The 22,206-nt window shown below is 31.4% G+C and overlaps 1 protein-coding gene across 2 annotated transcripts in view; it reads left to right on the forward strand.

Annotated features, from left to right (window-relative positions):
• LOC130448321 (AN1-type zinc finger protein 6) overlaps positions 1–22,206 on the forward strand; it is a 39,694-nt gene that overhangs the window by 12,616 nt on the left and 4,872 nt on the right. Inside the window, exons 1-3 of one of the 2 annotated variants that reach the window (XM_056785608.1) lie at positions 2,305–2,829; positions 15,472–15,730; positions 18,938–19,063. In XM_056785608.1, coding sequence (XP_056641586.1) covers positions 15,632–15,730; positions 18,938–19,063 — 225 coding nt within the window. In that variant the 5' untranslated portion in view covers positions 2,305–2,829; positions 15,472–15,631. Of the gene's footprint in view, positions 1–2,304; positions 2,830–15,471; positions 15,731–18,937; positions 19,064–22,206 lie in introns of those variants that run through there. The other variant, XM_056785609.1, reaches the window with a different exon arrangement.

Raw genomic sequence — 22,206 nt, forward strand, 5'->3', positions numbered from 1 at the left:
GTATCATCAATATAATGCACAAATCAATTAAAACGTGTGAATTGGACTTCGAATTGTTCCCGCATCCACCACAAGGTTGAGGTTAGAAACTTTTCAAACAGCCCTCGTATTTATTTCCCCTTCTCAATATTCAAATTTTGCATTTCTCATTTTGAAAAATGGGTGCAGTTCCAAACATTCATGCTAAAAGTTAATATTGACGGAAAAACACATTTATTTTTGAAATACGACGCACGATATATTTTTTTTTGAAATCATGTTATTTATCTATACGATGTTTTTCTTGTTTGTTCAATAGATTTTAAAAATAAAAAGGTTAACGTGCTTTATATTAAATAAAAATACGACTAACACAAAACAAAATTTGTATTAAATGCAGTATTCATTGTCTCGGTTTGTTGCACTTATGATTTTTCAACCTTCCCAAAAAATTTGATTTTCATTTTAGTAAGTATACATATTTTGAATCAATATTGGAGATCAACAGTGGAAATTTTAAAAAATTTGACGACATTTGTAACGACCTAAACTACATAATCTTCGATTGAACGAATCAAAGTCAAAATACAAAAGTGTCAACCAAATTCAACTAAATATTTGACCGTTGTCAATTTAAAGCTGACTATTGAAACCTGCGAATTTAATATTTTAAAAAAATTTATGGTACCGCAATTCACAATTCGATATTTTTCTTTACTCAGTTTCTTATTTATAAAAATTTATAAGAGATTCACAGTACAGCTCAAACTCGGGGCCGGATTAAGCTAGGGGCTTGGGAGGGGTTATAGCCTCGGGCCCCAGGTCCAAGAGGGCCCCATCATTTGGAAATCATTCTGTATTTTTTGATGTGTTGATACCACAAATATAACATATTGATATTATTTTGTGAATTTTTCCGGGTTTTCGAATTTTTTAAGGGGGCCCCGTCATTATTTTAGCCCCGGGCCTTATAAATCTTAATCCGGCCCTGCTCAAAGTTCAAGCATTTGTCATTGAATTTTCTTTTTAGGTGTTAAATTCGGTGTAACAGACAAAAATCGACAAATATTTAAATGACACTACTTGTATTGAAATTTTCGTTTAATAAGTGCAGAATCTAGTATTATAAGACAAAATCGACAAAATACTTTGTTTTGTTATATCATTAAAGTTTGAGTTTAGTGCAATAGAATGCTGAAAAGCTCCAAAATTTGGATTTCAAAATATTCCCAAAGTTCTTAGGATTGGGAAAAATCAATTTCCTGTCATTTATTTTATTGATTTTTTTTTCGATTCGATTTTCTAATTTTAACAACCTGCTGAAAACAAAATTTTACGAATGGTAAATTGAATCAATTCTCAAAAAGAAATCATTCATACAAAAATAAATTTTAAAGATGACTCTGCATTGTTACACACCAAATATTTCTTTGTTTTTCATTCACAAATTTCTTTTTTTGATTAAATGTATGTTTTTTTATGTTTGTCATTGAATGTCGAAATTGAGCAGCAATATCAAAAACTATTCTTAAAAAAACGTTAGTTATTGAAACAGATAAAAAATCTAAAACATTTAATAAAGAAAATGTATCTATGCGAGGTGGAAGTTTTAAGTACAGAAGAAAATGTTTGGACCCTGACTTTTATCTAGTGCTAATGTTGTTTTAATATCACATTCGTATCGGATTGAGAAAAAAATTTGCAACATTTCGAAGTTAATTTTGGATGCAATAAAGATTATCTGAATAAAACAGCACAAGTCCTTGACAAAAGTCATTATCATCAAATCTTCACACACTCTTTGTTCTCATTTGAACTGAATAATAATAAATCCCCTAAAATTATGAACACCAGTTATAGGAACTGAAAATTCACCGTCATTCATTTATGATAGTGACTGCGCATAAGTAGTAGCGTTTGTATTTTCACGTAAGTAACCTCTTGCTCAATTGCAACATTCTAATTAGATATTTGAGTTAAAAAAATAATTGTTAAAATTAATATTTTTCTCTTGCACTTTCATAAATGACTGCTTGATTTATTATAAGAATATTAATACTCTTTCTTAGCTAGAAAATTCTTAAATGTAGGTAATTCATTTATTAATCAAAGATAAGTTGATCGTAAATAAAAATTAATTTAATAATTGTATTAATATAACTATAATATAAAATATATGAACATATTATAGAATTCAATTTAAAGAATTATTTCACATGTGTCAGATAATATTTGAATATCAATGAGCACGTGAAATTTCAAATTAATCAACCTCCTATTGCACAAGTAGACACTTCCACCGTAAAATCTACAACACAACAGTTACAACGCAACTTTCCAAGTATATCCGCCATGATGATTACGGCCCGATTTTGGGATTGTCTTTTTCTGTCCTGTACATATTTAATTCGCCATTCGCTTACTCCACAACTATTGAGCATGCCCGAAACGACCAGCGATTGTTGAATCGAGCGTTTTCGATTCGATATCAGTCTCAAACATTATCACGTAGTAACAGGGATAAAACGCGTTAATCGGGAAAAAGAACAAATTTAATTTTTGATTTTTTATATGTACATGTGAAGTGTAATCAGTTTGTTGGTTGATAGTTTAGGTAATGTTATTTGTTCGGTTAAAAACAATTTAAAAGTTGGATAACAAGTGAAGTGGCTTGATCTGTCAATGGCGCTTGAGTAACCTACTTCATCTGATATTGAAAGGATACAAATAGTTTAAAAGTGCAATAAAAGATTCTGGATATTGTGGAAAGTTTTCTTTATACTGAACGTTAATACTGAAGAATAAAAAGTGTCACAAGGGCACATTTAAAAATTTTCTTGGCTGTCCAAGGTGAGTAAAGATATTTCACAACGTGAACGTGTGTCTGTTCTAAAATTTCTCTTTGTGCGCATTATATTTTGGATTGTTCAAAGGTTGTGTTCGTATATAGAGCTGTTATCTATTGGTTCATCGTCATTCTATAGGTGATTTCCATTCTGTTTCTAATGACGTATGTTCAATCTACAATTCCCGATAACTATCGTACTGTCGCGTCATTAACTTTTAGAACGGAAATACCAACAGCTAATCATAATTACTCATACCCGTCCCACTTCGTCTGAAGAAATGTCAGTTCGTTGATACCATTGCTTATTCTTCTATATAAAATTCACATTTTAAGTGTATTTGCGTTTGATGTTTAAAATCTTTTTTAGTATGTTGATTGAATGAAAAAATTTCCAGCTTAACATATCGAAACAGCTCCAATATTACTTTTTGTGTAGAATTCACGTATGTGATGACGTCATTGAATGCGTCACTTCGTTACTGATTGAAGTTTGTTTTTCCAACAATAATGAAACATTACTTAAGTCAATGGTGTAGCTAAAAAGGGGGACTAATCAAAACTTCATATAACCGAAATGCAGCAGTTTTTGTTAAGCCCTACGATTGATAGAAAAGATAATTTAAAATTAATCAGTTATAATGTTGGTTATTTTTTTCTTATGGCCATATGATAATTTATAACATTAAAAAGTGAATTGACCTGGGAGAATAAATTTCATCAATGAGTTGTATCGGCTTTGTGTTCAAATTTCTTGTATATTTTACTACAGATGATCTTGGGTTTTGTCAGTCTCTTTACCACCATTTGTTTAAAATTTCCTTGTGCAAAATTGCATTATTAATATTTAATCTTTTAAAATTTATTTAACTGCTCGATTAGTTTTTTCGCTGCTATGGATTCGCAAATGTATTTTTACTTCTCCCTTCGAGAATCCGAGACTGAGAAAAACAAATATGTTACTCAATATCTCGACTAGGTATTAATAAACACTTTGATTTGTTTATTAATGAGGAAGAATCCAATTGTTTCTTGTGAAATTACAAATTAATGAATGAACATTCAAAGATAAACTGTAAGGAGACATTTCAAGCATAGAGGAACCTTGAATTCTATGTGTGGACAAACAGTAGACTGTGTAACTGTAAAAGTACAGAGTGAATCATAAAATAGAATATAAAATGGGTAATCTCAATTTTTAAAAAATAGCTTGTTGATAATCTATTGAAAAAGTCGTTGAAATTAAAAGATTAAAAGAGGCCTAAAATGAAGACAATTTATCATTAATCAAAATATGTAACGAAAGTAACTGATAGATTTTTTTGACTCTAGCATACGTTGATTCTCGACTATGCCAGCCAGTCAGGTGCAAGGGCATCACATGCGTCATGTGACATGCCATTGCAGCTCGCTTCGGAAGTCATCGTGTATATTCGTCTACATTCAAACCATTTGCTTTTGGTGGGATCTAGATACCATATTGAGAAGTGTACTGTTCGAAATAATTCATATTCAGCAGTTTTATGTTAAGTACAAATTATTCAAAACTATCCAATCAACAAATATAAATGAATCCGAAATTCAATTTTTCTTTATAGACATCATTTTTTATTTAAATTAATTTGAATAAATGACACTCTAGAATTATTGAAAAAATATGGGAGAAAAGTGAAAAAATAAAAATATTACATTCGGGAAGTACTTTTGAGAAGCATATTTATTTGAACACAATAAAAATAATACAAAATAATTTGAAAATTAAGGTATATTCTTCCCATTTGCTTCTGTTATTTGCATCAATTTGTCATTTCCTCATTCATACTGTTTTCAAATCTCTCTAACTTCCCCCATTTGCTTTTTTGATCTTCCTTCCCTTTTTTCCCACCTTTTAGTACTCGTTATACCCATCTATCTCCTGTCGTTCTACCTAAATATATGTCCCAACCATCTTGCTCTCTGTGCTTTAATTATGTAGGTTACACTTTGGTGTTTATACAATCCTGACAGTCTCTGTTCTTATTCTGTACACTCCTTCTTCTTTAATATTTCCATATGCATCTTATTATTGTTTTGTTTCGTACATTCTCATTCTAGCTGTTTGTTTTGTTTAATACCATTCTGTTGCTTTACTTCCTTCTGCTATTCTTTTTTTCTATTTTCCTTTCTTCACCATATTTATGTGTGCTAGTGACTCTGAAATATTTGATTTGTTCAATATTTTCTATTCTATAACCACTATTCCTATTACAATTTATAGTAATATCGGTTTCTCATTCCTTCCTTACCATGTATTTTGTTTATTTCGCGTTTATCACTAGACTATATTCTCTTTCCTGGATCTTGCCAAGGAGTACTACGTCTTTTGCATAAGCTAGACATTGATGTTTATTTCTATAAATTGAACATCGAGTTTTTTTACCCATTTCTCTTAGTATAATTACTTGTACTAAGTTAAAGACCATTGTGGATAATGGATCTCCCTGTCTCAGACCTTTCCCCATCTTGAATTCATTGTGATAGATGATCTATACCAAAAAAAAATTAGACTTATACTAAAAAGAAAATGTAGGAGAATACCAAAGGGGTTTTAAAACAGGGAGATCGACAATAAACCAAATTTTTATTATGAAACAACTTCAAGAGAATGCTTATGAACCAAACCTAAGTCTGTATATGCTATTAATCAATTACAGGTCTATGATACCATAAAGGTCAAAATTAGATCGAAAAGTAAATAAAAAGAGGCCTAAGAATGGAATTATTTTCGTGTTTGTTAGTTTTTGCTAATTATCGTGGGCTATCAGGTTTGTGTTTTTGATATTGATGCATTTTTGATATATTTGTGACCATTTACTCTATTTATTAAATATTGCATATTCTTTGGAAAATTTAAACAGCATAAAATATGTGATTTTTTTATGCATAGTCTTGTTTTTCAATTTAGTAGATAACAGCTAGTTGATTTATGATATATATTGATATTATATTTGAATTGTATTAATTTAGTTTTTCAGTTAATTGATTTGTATAAAGTAGCTGTATATTCAATCTGAGAGGTTTCCGCGCCCAGAATTATGAAAAATTTTAACCAGTGCACATGTTTCATCGTGGAGGCGATTTCTTGATGTTTCAGCTTCCATTTTGAAACTATTATCTAGTTAATTGATCTGAGACTTCACTATATATCTGGAAAACAAATTCAAACTTCTTTCCAAGCCAGTCGTTTGGAAATCAGCCCAAATGTGAAGCACATTTGTTCTGAATTTTTAGCACACCTCCCCCCTAACCTAACCAATATGAGTTTTCATTTTTTTTATTCCCATATTTTTCGATCTTCTAGAGCCAAAAAACCGAGGGGACCGCAAAAGTATAAAATAACCAAATTGAAATTCCCAAATTTAGCGAAAAATATTTTTTATTCATAATCGTCGAGCGGAGTTGTTTCAGGTTTGTCACCAATTGTTCTAAAATATTTCCAATATTCCAAAAGTTGAAAGAAAATTGATTGCATTATTCAACTAATATTCTATTGCCACCAATTTCAAGAAATTGCTATTGGATGGATATTAGACATACCTAATTTTTGTTTGGAAACCGCATTCTTAATGCTCAAGGCTGACAACAAATATAGAAATCACTGTTTCAACTATTTTGTAATTTTTACTTATTGACGTCGTTTCAAAGCTGTACTACAAATGACTAAATAAAACAAATGTATTGTTATTATGCAAAAGCCACTGATCACAAAAACAACGTTTATCAAGGACGGTATCAAAACATTTATGGTAATTATGCAAAATCACGTTTATTAGTTATTCGCGTCATGTCATTTCAGAGCTGAACTACGAAATTCAAGGTGGCAACAAATTAAATGTATTAAAAAATTATGGGAATAGTTATTATTCATTTATTAGTTAATTATTAAATTACCGCCCAATTTTCATTTTGTTGAAGTAGTTCCAACAATTTCACATTTATGAATTATAGTTGTAAACCGAAATAGTTGAAATTTTATATTCTATTGACTATATATGACAATTTTTTTCTTCATCACACCTCTCTTCAAAGGTGAAAGTTCATTTTCGGAATCTGACAAAATGGAATAAATTATTGGAGCTTCAACAAAATTTTTACAAATATATACGTATAAAATTTTATCAACTAGTCAATACTTTCAAAATAAAAAAAAAAAACAGAAATTGTCGAATTCACCGAAAAGATCTGCTGCAAACAAATGAAACTGAGCAATAATGAGACGTTACTATGCTCGAAAGAGTTCTGGATTAAACGAAGGTTCTGAACTATGAATAGTGATCTTCTGTGTAAATTTCAGCAAAGTTCTAGCCTCTATTACCTTTGAAAATATTTTGAGCATTCAGAATAAACGAAAAATCGTTACGACAATCAGATACTGTCGTACTATCACGAGTTATGGCTTACACGAGAGTTCTAAGCGATGAAACTAGCAATGTAGCGTACGATCTGGCGATACTCAAGACACTGAACACAGTGTTTACACTGTTACTACGCGTTTCGATCCCCAAGCTCTCGTCTTCAGAGACCGAAAGAGTGAGTGTTGATAAAAACAGTGTGCTCAATATGAATGTAACCAACGGTTCCAGAAATTCAAACTTAGTTTATACTTAAGCAGAACTTGGAAAAATGTCGATAGAATCGGGGATCTTGTGCGTTAACAGTAAGAATGATCAGGAAATTGACAGACATCATCGTTCATGTGATCGATATTAGAAAAATATGTGTTATATGGGTTGAATGTTCACTAATTTTCACATATCGTTTTACCAGTCATGACTAGGGCTGGGCAATTATCAAAAAATATAATCGATTATTCCAAAATAATAAATTTTCGATTATTCGCAAATCGGAAATAAAGATTCAAAAGAACGATTGTGGTTTGATTCCTACAAAAAACAATATAAATAGCGAGTATACCACTAGGAACATTTTAAAGACATTATGGTTTGATTCCCAATAAAAACAAACCAAATAATAAACCTACAGAAGATATTTGGAAATAAGATTCTGATATTGAATTATGTTGAAATAATTATTCAGAAAATACATTTTTTAATCGTTAAATTGATTATTATACTATTTGATTATTTTAACGATTGTACAGGGCCGGATTAAGCTAGGGGCTTGGGGGGGGGGAGCTATAGCCCCGGACCCCAGGTCCAAGAGGGCCCCATCATTTGGAAATCATTCTGTATTTTTTGATGTGTTGATACCGCAAATCTAACGTAATGATATTATTTTGCGAATTCCTTAAGGGGGCCCCGTCATTATTTTAGCCCCGGGCCTTATAAATCTTAATCCGGCCCTGCGATTGTACGAAAAATAGTGTGTATGCCACAGCCGCGAAACTTTTTAACGATTTCCAAGATTATCTTTCCTCGGCCGCAGGCGATAACTGTTCTTTCGGTACGTTAAAAAGGTATTTCGCGGCCTAAGCATACAAATAACTATTTCAGTCTTTCACTTTGTAATAAAGCCACTTAAAAACTCTCTTTTAAATTCAATTAAACTGTACCAAAACCATTATGCATTTTTGAGAATGAAAATAGGCAAGAAACATTATATTTTATAAAACCAAATTCTCACAGGATGTTGCCCACATCCATTAATCGATATTTTTCGATTATTTGATTATTTTGCCCACCCTAGTCATGACTTTACTGATTTATTGATTTTCTATTTATATGAATTTTTACATTGCAATTGCTTTGGAGATACCACGGGATCTCTTTTGTTTAAATATGAAGGTTTAAATTTGATACGATAATGTGTAGTGACAGTATTCACTATTTTAGATATTATTTTTATCTAATAAACAAAATATTTTGTTGATTTTTATTTAAATATGTGTTTACCAAATGAGCCGATAAAAATACCACAATTGATTCGGTGGATATTATAACTTGTTTTTATTTTGATATACTGATGTTTGTTTATTATGTATGAGTAGAAAATATTTTGATTCCGTCAAATACAAATATTTCGAAATACCAATAAAAGAATTTACAAATAAAAATAAGTAAAATAAATAAATTGAGACTCTATTTATCATTTATATGCAAATTTCAGTACCGACATTATTTTTATAATATGTATAATATAATTTAGGGATTTAATATATTTGATCTTGTGCACAAATTTCTTAGTCTATATCAAAATATGAAATCCGTAAATATAAGCTACTGCATGTAATTATGAAACTGCATTCATTTGCTGTATTTATTATATGCAAATTAGCCCCCATGAGGAAACAACCACCCCTATAAAATTGCCTAAAACAAGTCAAAAAAATGTTCAGGTACGCAAATTAAATTGAAAAATTAAAAAAATTATCTGCCAGGTTTATAAAACTTGGCGATCTCTATTTAAATAAAAATAATTTTGTACCTTTTGTTTCACATAAGAATTTTTCCAAAACAATCCATATTATACATCAAAAATTCCTTGTATGACTCCTATTTCGATGACCTCACTATAAGTGGTGCATCTTGATGTTTCAATATCAATGTTCGTATTTAAAATCGATTCCATTTTAATTTTGTTCCTAATTTAGTTAGGTTGGGTTGATCTCCAACAATAATCCCAACAGGATTTAAATGCAAGACATTCCCGTCACGAATAATTTCATATTTTCATATTTCATTTCATATTTTTACTTTTAATTTCTAAAAATTCCTGGAATGACTTGTTTCGAAGAGCTCTCTACAAGTGGTGGATCTTGATGAGACGGGGACTTGTTCCATTATCAAATTGATTTTAAATAAGATTTGACCTTGAAACGTGTACCAGTCTCCTTAAGATCCAAACAAAAGTCAAAAAAGGATTTTTTTCAACATTTAAGTTTATATAGTCGTACGCAATGCTCTAACCTTTTCAACCCTTCCAAATAATATTTACAGTTTTTCTCCTCAAAATAAATATTTACGTATGCAATAACGTCCTTATCTGATGAAAATCTTTCTCTTGGAAGCGAAACTTTAAGGTTAGTAAATAGGAAAAAGCCACTGTGGGTCAGTTCTGGTGAATACGGTGAGTGGTCAACCAATTCAAAGCGCAACTCGTGAATTTTAGCGATCACCAAGTGTGAGAAGGTGTGGTGTTATGAATTATTTGTAATACTTTCCTGTTATTGTTTTACCTTTTTGAAAATCTTATATATTAAAAAAATTACTAATTTCCATTCAGAGTCCGTTCAGGCGTTCTACCCAATCGATTTGCTTAATTTTTTTTTTTTTTCAATGAAAGGTATTGATGCACAGATCAGCCATCAACCATCGGATTTCATCTAATTTTCACCATTTTCAAGTTATACTCAAATGCGATTTCCCCCTGTACATTACTTATGGGAGCTTTTCACATACACACGTTCTATCCTCAATGTCTCAGGTTCTATTCAAGATAAAGACTTCGTTTTGATTTAAGAACATTCGCTGAAACACCTTCTTTCTTTTGAGTTTTTGAACACTTAAATCGGTTGAGTTGGAGAGGAGCTAGGCGGATCTATATCTCAGGTTCTAATATAGCTACAAAGTTCGTTCTTTTCTATTATAATGATTTCTGATACTTATTTAATGGATTCGATGCGAGCGAAGCCGCGGGTAAAAGCTAGTAGTCTATGAACACAATCCCAAAAAACGATCGCCATCATTTGTCGGCTGATGAAATCGTCTTTGTCTCTTTCGAAGCAGGTTCGCCCTTTGCAATCAACTGTATTTACTGTTTTTCTATTTCAGAAGTATAGTGGTAGCAGTTATGAATCGACGAAAAAAATCAATCTCATTTTGAAACATCGGTGATAAGTCCTGGAAAATGTTCAGTTTATAACAAATCTTAGGGTCGTCTGGTACCATTTAATAAAGTTTGACGATCATATCGCTGGTTGTCACCAGTGTTGCCAGAGCTAGTACAATTGTACAATTTTAGTGTATTTTATACGCTAGTACATTTTTCCTTTTTTCTAAAACACTTTCCCCGCGTTCGTTTTCTCCCAATTTCTCCCACTGGGAGCATGTACTATACCAGAGGCGTTGATATCCAATAAGTTATTCTATAATAGAATACAATTTTATTTTTGAGTCTGAAATTTTATTTTTTTATTTCATTACTTACCTTTTATCTTTATCGTTGATTTATGCAAATATAAAGTTATTTTATATTTTCGTTTAATAAAATAAACTAGAAATTGTACTAGATTGTAACAATAATTAGAAAACAGAGCCAAGTTGATTTATATTTAGATCGTGAGATTTTTGTACTGCATTGCTAATTTTATCGGTAAACTTTATATAAATTTTTCATTCTTAAAATAATAATTGACACAGTCTATAACATTTTTGGGGAAAAAAATTTAATTCAAACTTATGTTTATACATCTTTCTATAATTTTATTAAATTTGTTTGAAGTTGGTACAATCTAGTACATTTTCTAGTTCAATTTTTACATTCAGCTTTTAAATTGTGGCAACACTGGTTGTCACAGTTGCCACATACCTAGTCCTCGAACACAATGTCTAATTCCTCTTCCATTTGCATAGGCCTAATACCTTTCGAAAACAAATATTTAATGCAGCTCGTTACTTAGTTTTTTACATATTTCTTCACGACTCGCTCATACGAAAATCTCTTAACGCGGACGCAAATATATTTCTCAAAGTGTCGACATCTTCACGTAGTAGTAGAAAATCTACAATAATAGCCATAAAGAGTGGTACCTACGTTATTTTTTTCCCAAAAATATAAATCTTTTCATAAAATTTTTAGTGTTTATATTCAATTTTTATTTGTCATAATACATGAAAATATTTGAAATAATACATAACAGTCACTATAATCCAACCATCGACCTATTTATGTTGACAACATAGGTATAAACAAAACTCTTTATCTCTTGAACATGTCGAATGTTTATATTTTGTTTTCTGTTGTGAGAAAAAATACATTCACGTTAATTTCAAGTAGTATGAATATTATCTGTTTTACTTTTTGCTAAATGTACGGGTTTGTATCTTCATCTCTCTCGGGAAGACCATCATCTACAACGGTAAATCATTTTATGACCAACAACAAAATATTTGTGTGTAAGAATGTCCGTAACCTATCGTCCTTCGCTTCGTCTCTAGATTCGCTTGTTTGTAAACAAGGCACCTGCGATTCGCGCAAAATCCGGTTATAACTGGATTTGAGATAAAAGCGTTCATATGTTCATCGAACAGTGTTGCCGATTTTAATTATAGTCTTAAATTGTTTATTGTTCTAGAAGGTGATTTAAGTAGGATATGTTGTTTTACATTTTCAAGGTTTCACAAATAAGGTAATGATCAATCTTTCAACTTGGTACAATTGGATAAGGTGATTGTACAACCGAATAATAAGGAACTAGGTATACCATATACCAAATTCACCAAACAATTAACTTGATAATTAATTAAACAGAAATAAGAAATGAAATTATATGCATATTAAGATTTAATTGTTATAAACAAAGAGGAAGAATGAGGATCGGAATATATACTGGCGCAACTCATAGAAATAAGATTGTAGTAGAGGTAATATTGTTACGGTACGAGGGTTATCTGAAAAGATCTAACAAAAAATCAAGAAATTGTTTTTCTAATCAAAATAGGCTTTTACGTATGCGATTACCTCTGGCAAATACGATTAGTGACCAACCAATTCGAACTACAATTCGTGACTTTCAACCATGCCGATCACCTAACTGTGAGAAAATGAAAAATCACTTTCCTTTTTTTCAAATCTGGTTGCATGTTTGAAATTAATTCTGATAGTAGAGCTCTTCATTTGAATACGTTTTCGAATCAAAGTAAGTAAACCCGACACCCAACACGGGGTTGACAAAAGCCCTGTTTTAATATGCTGATAGCCTTTTCTATCTCTCTAATCTTAATCCGACGGACATCCAGTACTATTTCGTGCAGTCACCGTAAACGGTGTCTAGCTCCTTTTTAATTTGTGTTGTTGTTTATTACCTTTCCATACTTAAAAAATATTTATTGACAACATTTTTTAAAATTATTCACAACGTCGGCCCTCGTATGTATATATCACTTCGAATGGTAATAGTGTTTAGCTAAATTGGGAATTTAATTGAAGTGTCCGTAAACAACGACTGTACAGAATGAGAACAAAAATAGTCTAAGAAGTAGAAAACTCAAATAAAGCTCCAAGTCAATAAATTCTCGGCGATAAAAAAGTAAAATAGTTAAAAAATAAAGTGATTAATGCTAATCAAAAAAGGTCAACGACAAAATAAGCGAACAACAGACTGCCCGAATCTTTGCGAGGTTGTCGGCTTGAGAGAAAATACGGATACTTCCAGAATTAAAGGATAGAAAGCTACAAAATACTAAGAAATGTAGGAAAGATTTAATCTTAAATCTTATAACCCTTAAAAAATCACTGATTATATTTTGATAAACGCTTAAAATTTTGATTTTTGATAATTTTGAAACAGAAGAGACCTAAAATCAAAAACATTTGGTATCATAAACATATCGATACGATGTGTCGATACCAATACCTAAAAAATCGATTCTCAATACCCCGATACCGAAACCATCGATGTATAATAGCCCCCTCGTAAAAAAATTCCCTTACTAGAAACAGATTCATAATTATGAATATCTATGCCTATACAGGGATAAATGAGGCAAATTCGCAAATAAAAACCAAACAATGGTTTAATAAACATTTATTCTCAAATTAAATTGGACCAATCCTTAACAGAGGGAAACACATACTTTACGTTTAGCTCTTTGGTTTTTTGGTTATTATATTAAAAATCATTATCCAAGTTATTTTAAAAACAGGATTTTGCTACACTCTACACCTAATATATTAAAGACGATATGGAACTACTTTGTCGGCGCACTAAATGTACCGAATCCTGTTGTTTAAACAAATATTTCAATAAATTATTTTTCAAAATATGATAATTTCATTTTGATAACAATATAAAATGGATTAAAAAATAATTTTCCGTCCTTTTACTGGTATCGATATCGACTTTTTGCGATCGATTCTCGATACCGATATCAATGTCCAAGAATCGGTGGTATCGAGAATCGACTCATCCCTAATATATATACGAAAAATTTTTTAAAATTTTTCTTCCTCTGATTCCTAACTCGTTTCAGATTCTCTTCGATTCTTTTTAGTTCGCGAAAATCCTAAGTACGAAACAAACATATTTATTTTATCGTACTAATTGGACAATCGCCATATATATGCCATATATAATACCATGAAAAACCTCCCTTACATACATTAAAATGTCAAAGCAACCGTCAGTGTTAAAAATTCACGTGCCAATTTAAAGTTTTATAAAATGCGTTAAGAATTAATAGTGAATAAAAATTTATTTTTAGGTAATATAAACTAAATATTTTAATTATAGAAAATAAATTTTTTTAATATCGAAGGTACATTAGATAATTTATAATTTAATATCTAATTTTTAATGTATTTATATCTAATAACATAATTACCCATTTGTTATAATAAGAACTGATGTCCTTTTCTTACGTAAACCTAGCTTATTAAAAATTTACAAAAGTATTGCGATTCCGGACGGAATATGTTAGTGACGGTTCCTAGTTTTTTGGGTCTTAGGTTATTTCAGTATGCTGAGAGAGAATCTTGTGGAAAATAATGAAATATTGCTTAAAAAATAAATATTTGATTGAATATCATACTCGTTAAGAAGTACTTAACCCTCCCTGTTTTTTATCTGATATTTTGTAATCAACTATCGATGTGGAAGGAAAATTATAAATACTAGTTAAGGACTCGATTAAAAATAGATGGTACACATGGAATCTACAGGAGAAAGGCTGTTGTTGAAACGGAATATCAGAAGCTAAATGTCTTAAACATTGAGAATTTCTTTATAGGATCAGCGAAACATGAGATGAATGTTTTATTACTCAATTTATACTATGGAAATAGTAGATGGTAATCGTAACTCGGATACTGTTGTTTACCATAACATTATTTGCTTTCGCTTAACTGTACTGTTTTTTTTTTTTCGTTTGTAATTTCACTCATAAAACAGGTGTTGACACAATTGTTGAAATTATTTACTTTCTCTGTAGTATTGCCAAATCCAGAACTGTAATTAGTAATTACATTCCTATAGGTTTTTGCTTGGCAGCCAGTGAATTGTTTGTCGAAACATAATGTACCAAAATAATAAAAATCGTTTCTATTTTGCCCAATTAGTGGATTCTGGTATAAAATGCGGTCGAGCAGATTTTGGTTATTAGCTGTAACGCGAAAGATATAACTAGCAATGATATTATTTGTAATTCCTCACTTATTAAGACTGGAAATCAAATCTAACAAAAAAACTTTTATGCCTACTTCGGCATTATTTTATATCTCACGATGTCTTGAATATTTAATATCATCTTCATGCTGTTCCAGCGTATATTATCGTAAATATTTCCCAATAATTTTAAAATTTATTTGAAATATGAACATGCTTATCTGGTATGCTTACACCAACTTTTTAGTTAAACAAATTTATGTTGATTTATTTAAATACTGTCGGTATTTTACATGATCTGCTCTATTTATATGAAAATTTGTTTCAGAAAATTCCTTGATTAAATGGTGTTCTCCTGACAGGGTGTAACCTTTCTAACCTCTCAGGAAACCGAAGAATAAAAGGTTTTTATCAAGATTGTGGTACCGATACCTATTTAACAAGGAATAAAATCCCTTTGAAGTATTTTTAGACATTTTACTGACGCTATGGAGCGTGAATCCAACCCCATGCAGGCATTATGCCGATCCGGATGCGGATTTTATGGTAGCCCCGCAACGGATGGGCTGTGTTCACTATGTTTCAAGGTATGTTTTTGACATCTTCTATACTACCCTGTAAGCCTTGACTTTTCTAACTGATGTTTATTTAATGCTTACAAAACTTGAATCTTTTTGTGTATGTGTGTTTATTAGAAAATGGTGTTTACGTTTACAGTAAAATTTGTTGGATCTTTAGAAAAAATTTCGAAAATAATTTCAATATTCAAATAAAGTTTATACTATACAGTAGAGCCTTTATAATCCGAACCACCAAAATACAACCCCTGCTTAGACTTGCGGAGCGTTCGGATTATAGTATGTTATAGGATGTTTTTAAAATAATCATAAAAAATTGAATATTCACTTTAAAAAAGTTTTATTGGTACAGAAACATTTGTTAAATTATAGCATTTGTTACTTACTCGCTTACGAAAAATTATGTCCGGCAAGTGATGTCCATTTTGGGCAATACCTTGTTGTAGCCTTTGACGGAAACTGGCCTCAATTCTTTGCAGCATGTCTACATCAATCTGGCTGACGTGTCGACGGATTGCGATCTTTAGGTCCTCCAAAGTACGCGGTTTATTGTTGTACACACGCGATTTCAGAAACCCCCACAGAAACATTATGTCCGGCAAGTGATGTCCATTTTGGGCAATACATTGTTGTAGCCTTTGACGGAAACTGGCCTCAATTCTTTGCAGCATGTCTACATCAATCTGGCTGACGTGTCGACGGATTGCGATCTTTAGGTCCTCCAAAGTACGCGGTTTATTGATGTACACACGCGATTTCAGAAACCCCCACAGAAACATTATGTCCGGCAAGTGATGTCCATTTTGGGCAATACATTGTTGTAGCCTTTGACGGAAACTGGCCTCAATTCTTTGCAGCATGTCTACATCAATCTGGCTGACGTGTCGACGGATTGCGATCTTTAGGTCCTCCAAAGTACGCGGTTTATTGTTGTACACACGCGATTTCAGAAACCCCCACAGAAAAAAATCACAACTACTCAAGTTGGGGGCCAAGGAATGTCGCCGAATCTGGAAACGATCCGTCCCGGGAACAAATTACGGAGAACAGTCATTGTTGACGTCGCTGTGTGCGCTGTGGCCCCTTCATGCTGGAATATCACATTTTGAAAATCAATCCATCGGTTTTCTAACTCGGGGATAAAAAACGTATTCAACATTGCAATGTAACGATCAGCTGCTAAGTTACGGCAGCGTCAAGTTCTTCAAAAAATTACACCAGATAACCAACCACCTTTGGGCTATGAAGTGGTCTCTCGTGAAGCTTATGTGGGTTTCTTTCGGCCCAATACCGATAATTTTGATTGTTGACGAAGCCATTCAGATGAAAATGGCCTTCGTCACTTATTAACAATATCAAATTTTCATTTTCTTCAAAAATGGTAAGCATTTATCGACAAAATTGTAATCGCTGCCGGGAATCTTGCTCTTGTAACTGCTGCACGATGGCTATCTTGTAAGGATGGAAATTTATATCTGTATATATCAGAAATTCGTCTATATTCAGAATGCCTCTGAATAGAGCGGCTTCCCTTACTCGTTCAATGTTCTCCGGAGTGTTAGCAGTTCGTTGGGTGCCCGGTGGTTTTTTCTTCAATATTAATCCACTTGTCCGAAGGTTGTTTACCCATCGCAATATTGTGTTACGAGAAGGGACACTTGCATTACGATGGATATTAAATTGACGGCGGAAATCTCGCTAAACATCAGTTACGGATTCGTCATTTCGCACAAAACTGTCATACAAGCGTTGGTTTAGCGTCCACGGTTCCATCTCAATTACTGAAATGTGAATGTTATGAACAAAGGAAACGTTAGATACCAGTCACGTGCCCCTCCCACCATGAGCGCCCGTGTACAACCCACTTCAAAAACATCCGATTCCCGTGAATGACCCTGTATTAGGTGTAAGTTACTTATTGATTTTGGTGTGATAAATTCTATTTACTTCCCTTGTTATGCATCATCGTCTTTTCGATTAGACAGGTGATTATCGTCAGACCAATCCAAATACATAACTTACGAGGAATTTTATTGAAATTTAAAGCTGAAAAATCGTCAACAAAAGACTCGTTAGTATTTTGCGTAAGTTCGGCTATTCTCCTCTTCCACGTCGAACCCATAATTTTCAGTTGCAATCAATTGTTCAAGCCGTACAGACTTGCAATTTTTTTTGCTGAGAGACAACGGCACGTCATCAAAACATTGCGCTAGTGAAAAAAAACTTTTTTACAAAATCTTGTAGTGTTACTTTTAACGAAACGTCCTCCGAACCATTTTAGTTACCTAAGCACGCCTTTGCCCTTGATACGAATCCAAAAGATCTTGGCATTTTGGTCTTCCCCACGACTAGAAACTGTAATTTATTAATTCCCAGTTCAATTAGCGCAACGCATAAAAGTGATTCTTTTTTTAACTATCTTTGATCCAGAAGCACTAGTCTCAGCTGAACAGGCTAAAGTTTTATTTGGCAGAACCTTTCAAATAATCCTGATTCGAGCTTTTTTTGGAATGGATAGACATCCTCCGCACTACCAAAGACTTTTTCACCTGATGCTTTCAGTTGGCGCATTTTATAACGCTCCTTAAAATTATCTTGTTACCCTCTACTTGCATTAAAATCAGAACCTGTTAGTCTTTTACGAATGTCGCCTTCTAGCCCAAACGAACGTATTTTCTGTTATTTTTCCTTTAAATCAATAATTGTCGTTTTTCTAATTCAATATTTAAGGAAAAGAGAAGTTCCAGATACTCAAACTGTCAAATATGGCACACTTTTTAGGTATAGTTGAAGTTTTGAGTTTGCCTCGAGTCACATGTTCGTTAAGGAAAAGGTAGAGGCTGTCGACAGTTAGAATTAACCAGAGTACGAATTATTCAGGCTCTACAGTATATTTTGGTGTCTTTTAAAATAATTTTATCAATATGATTTTTCCTATACTACTTTCATTTTAAAATTTTACTTTGTATTATGATGTTCAAGATCTAAGTTCTTTTTATTATTTTATATTTACCATTAGTATTAAATTTGTTATTTTCTCTAAGAATTTTTCAATAAATTTTTAATTCACGTTATTTTTTTGTCTAATCTAATTAGCACAACATTATAAAATCAGATACGACATATCGAAAGTATAGACTGATTACAAAATATTATGATCCTCCATCTATATCTGCATTATCGTCTCTTACTAATAGAAATTATTTTTGTTCTTAGGAGAATTTGAAAAAAAAACAACAATTACCTAGCACCCCAGCTAGTCTAAGCGCTCTAAGAGATACGGCAGCACACCCTACCATTAGTCATATTCCAACCCCGCCAGTAACAGATCTTCCTACTGATGTAAGTATTGTCTCTATTTTAAAATAAGATTATTATACTTTCACATGATATACTGGGTACAAATTTAGAATGGTTCTATGTCATATGCAAGTCATATTGTGTGGGAACAATAATTATAATAATGGGAATTATACCCGCATACCTGCTTCTACAAGATTTAATTGAATGAAAAAATCCAGCAATCTTAATTTCACAAAATAATAAACGGATATAACAAATTCAATCATGATGTTGTTAAAACTTTCCTGTCATATTTTTCATTTTTATTGACAACATGATGGAAAAAATGTGAAATGCCATTCAAAATATTATAAAAAAAGAAAAAAATGAGGGGGGACATATTCAAATTACGAGTATTATTAATAGAACTAGAAATGTCATTTTAATTAGTTCAAAATTGGTAAAATCCATTATTATCTATAACTATAGTTATAGGTATTTTATATTTAAAAGAATATTTTTGAAATTTACACTCTTTGTAAGATATTTTAACACAGATAGTTCCTATTTTGAGGACAAAAAGATTTATTAAAAATTAAGTTATGAAATCATTAAGTAGAACCGGTCGTTTTGATATAAAAAAGCTTTTTAAATATTTTCACACAATTACGGCTTCTAGCAATGGATATGAAAGCATGAGGCCACTTTAAATAATTATTTATAGAAGGATGCAGAAAATGGCTAATGTCATTCATATTAGGACATCTGGTAACACATATACAAAGAGAAAAATTTTGCAATATAATAAAAGTTTGTCGCAAATAATTGAAACAATATTAATGATCATAAGGAGCTGGTAGTTATTTTCTGACTTTTGCTGACTTTTTCCAGCCATGAATATTTTTCAAAATTAGGAAATCTAGCAAAAGAATAAGTAAACTAATCTAGGGGGTCTCATAGAACATTTTTTTTATAAATAGTTTTTTGCATCTTTTGATAGTGAAGTATTATTTGTTCAAAGTAATTTTTATTTAATTTTTCGCTAATTATCTAAAAATCATCCTCCACTCCCTATCGACTTGGGGTTATGGAGTGGGGGTTTAATGAAGAAAAGTGTACTGAACACAAAAAAAATTATTCCAGCCGTCATCCCTTGTTAAAAAAATAGAGATGGTTAATGAATAAAAATTTTACATTTTCGGAATTGAGTGTGTCAACAAATTATAAATTTTATTTGAAAATATATAAACAAAAAATACAGCTAAATAGTGAAAATAATATGTGAAAAATATATGAAATTAATTCAGTTGGAATTATGAACAATTATAATAATTGTTAATTGAGGTGAACATAAATAATTATTATTTTATCATAGAACAATACATATGGAAAAATTGAAAATTTAATGTCTATTTTTTATGGTAAAATAGAGTAAAAAAGGATCAAGGGGTCAACCATAACCCCAAGTCGATAGGGGGTGGGGAATGATTTTGGATATTTAGATAATTTTTCTCTTAGTACAACGAGTATGTTTATTGTCGACTATTGTAACTGTTTCTATTTATGATATTCAACATAAGTTACATCACATTGATTGTATTGTTGAATTTGTTGAGTGTGCTTATTGATATCAAACATTAAACAAGTACAATGTTTTATCTATTAGTTAAATGCATTATCACTGTAAAAAATAATTCCTACTTTGAAACACACCAGATTTGATTTGATACAGGCGATCCCAAAAAAAATTCTACTTAAATGGCATTTCTCCACCAGTGGCGTTGATTGTAGGAAGGCAGAATCCCTCCTATTCTTTGGAATTTTTTTGGAAGGGGCAGATATTGCATCCAAACAAAATTTGGATTTTCATTTCCTTAAAGCTATTACCAAGTATCATAGAAGAATATCCAGTAATCTTGAAAAAATGAACAATTTTATATTTTGACTTGAGGTCATAAGTCTCGGAACCTAGCACAGACCTAATAACACACGAGACAAAATACTTCATTGATAAATGAACTGATGTACAATGTACTGATTATCGACTAATTTTACTATAAATAAAACATTTTGTAGTTATTTTATATATATTAAGTTATAGATTCAAGTTCAATTTAAATATTTGATTGAATAAAATTATTTTTGTTCACCTTTATTTCGGTCTCTAACACATCCAAAATTCACTAGACCTAATAAATAGTGATAGGAAAACCTCTCATATTTTGGAGCCTCTTGGCAAGGTTAATGAGCATCTGAAATTGCCTTACCTATTTGTCGTTCTGAGTAAAAAACTGTAGAGTACATTTTATGTCACTGTGAAAGTTAATAAACGAGAGGTTCATCGACTTCGGAACAAGTGTAAGAGTATGTAGTCTGGGTTTAAATACCACAATAGATCTCAATAGGTCGCAGTCGAATAGGCCACAAGTGTGAGATCTATTTACCTATAATGGTGTCGTATAGGTTATGACATGTAATCATTATATTTGTCAAAATTCATAGTCAAATGTCATCATCCAATCATTCATTTCCATCTCCATCCCCATCCAACAAAAGTATTCCAGATGGTGATATAGATAAAAATCTGATAGCTTGTGAAACTTCCAATGTTTCTGCCCCCATAGTTTCTTCCATTGCTGATGGAGATTCATTACTTTTTTCACCCACAACCACAAACTACAGTAATTTTTTAGTACCAGAAGGAGAAAGTTATTTGACAAAGGTTAGTTTTTTGAATTTCATTCTTTATTAATAGTTAAGTATCATCTCTTCCTTAAGAAACTTAATCAAATTCAACCTGTTTTTGCACAGATATGAATACTTATTAATAATTTTAGGTGTTTTTCATGGATATTGACTTATTAAATTTAGTTAATGTATTATTATTAATTTCATTAAATTTCTTTTGAAGTTGATCCCTACATGTTTGATTTAGTTGAAGAGTTTTTTAATTCTGTGTGTTTTTTGTTGACCATACTATAATCCGTCAGATCTGAACCAAATGCCTTAGTTGGTCATTTGTAATCTCACAAATTACCAAATACTTCAACTTTTAGCTCTTGGATTTAAATATACAGTTACTATCTTTTATCATGTATTGAATATATATATGGCTGACTAACAATTTTCAGCTATCCTTTTGCTTGCATTTTCTTTAAATGATAGTAGCCGATATGAGATAAACTCATACTATAAAATTTGTC

Source organism: Diorhabda sublineata, chromosome 8 (genome assembly GCF_026230105.1).
Source record: "Diorhabda sublineata isolate icDioSubl1.1 chromosome 8, icDioSubl1.1, whole genome shotgun sequence".
In the NCBI taxonomy this organism is placed as follows: Eukaryota; Metazoa; Arthropoda; class Insecta; order Coleoptera; family Chrysomelidae; genus Diorhabda; species Diorhabda sublineata.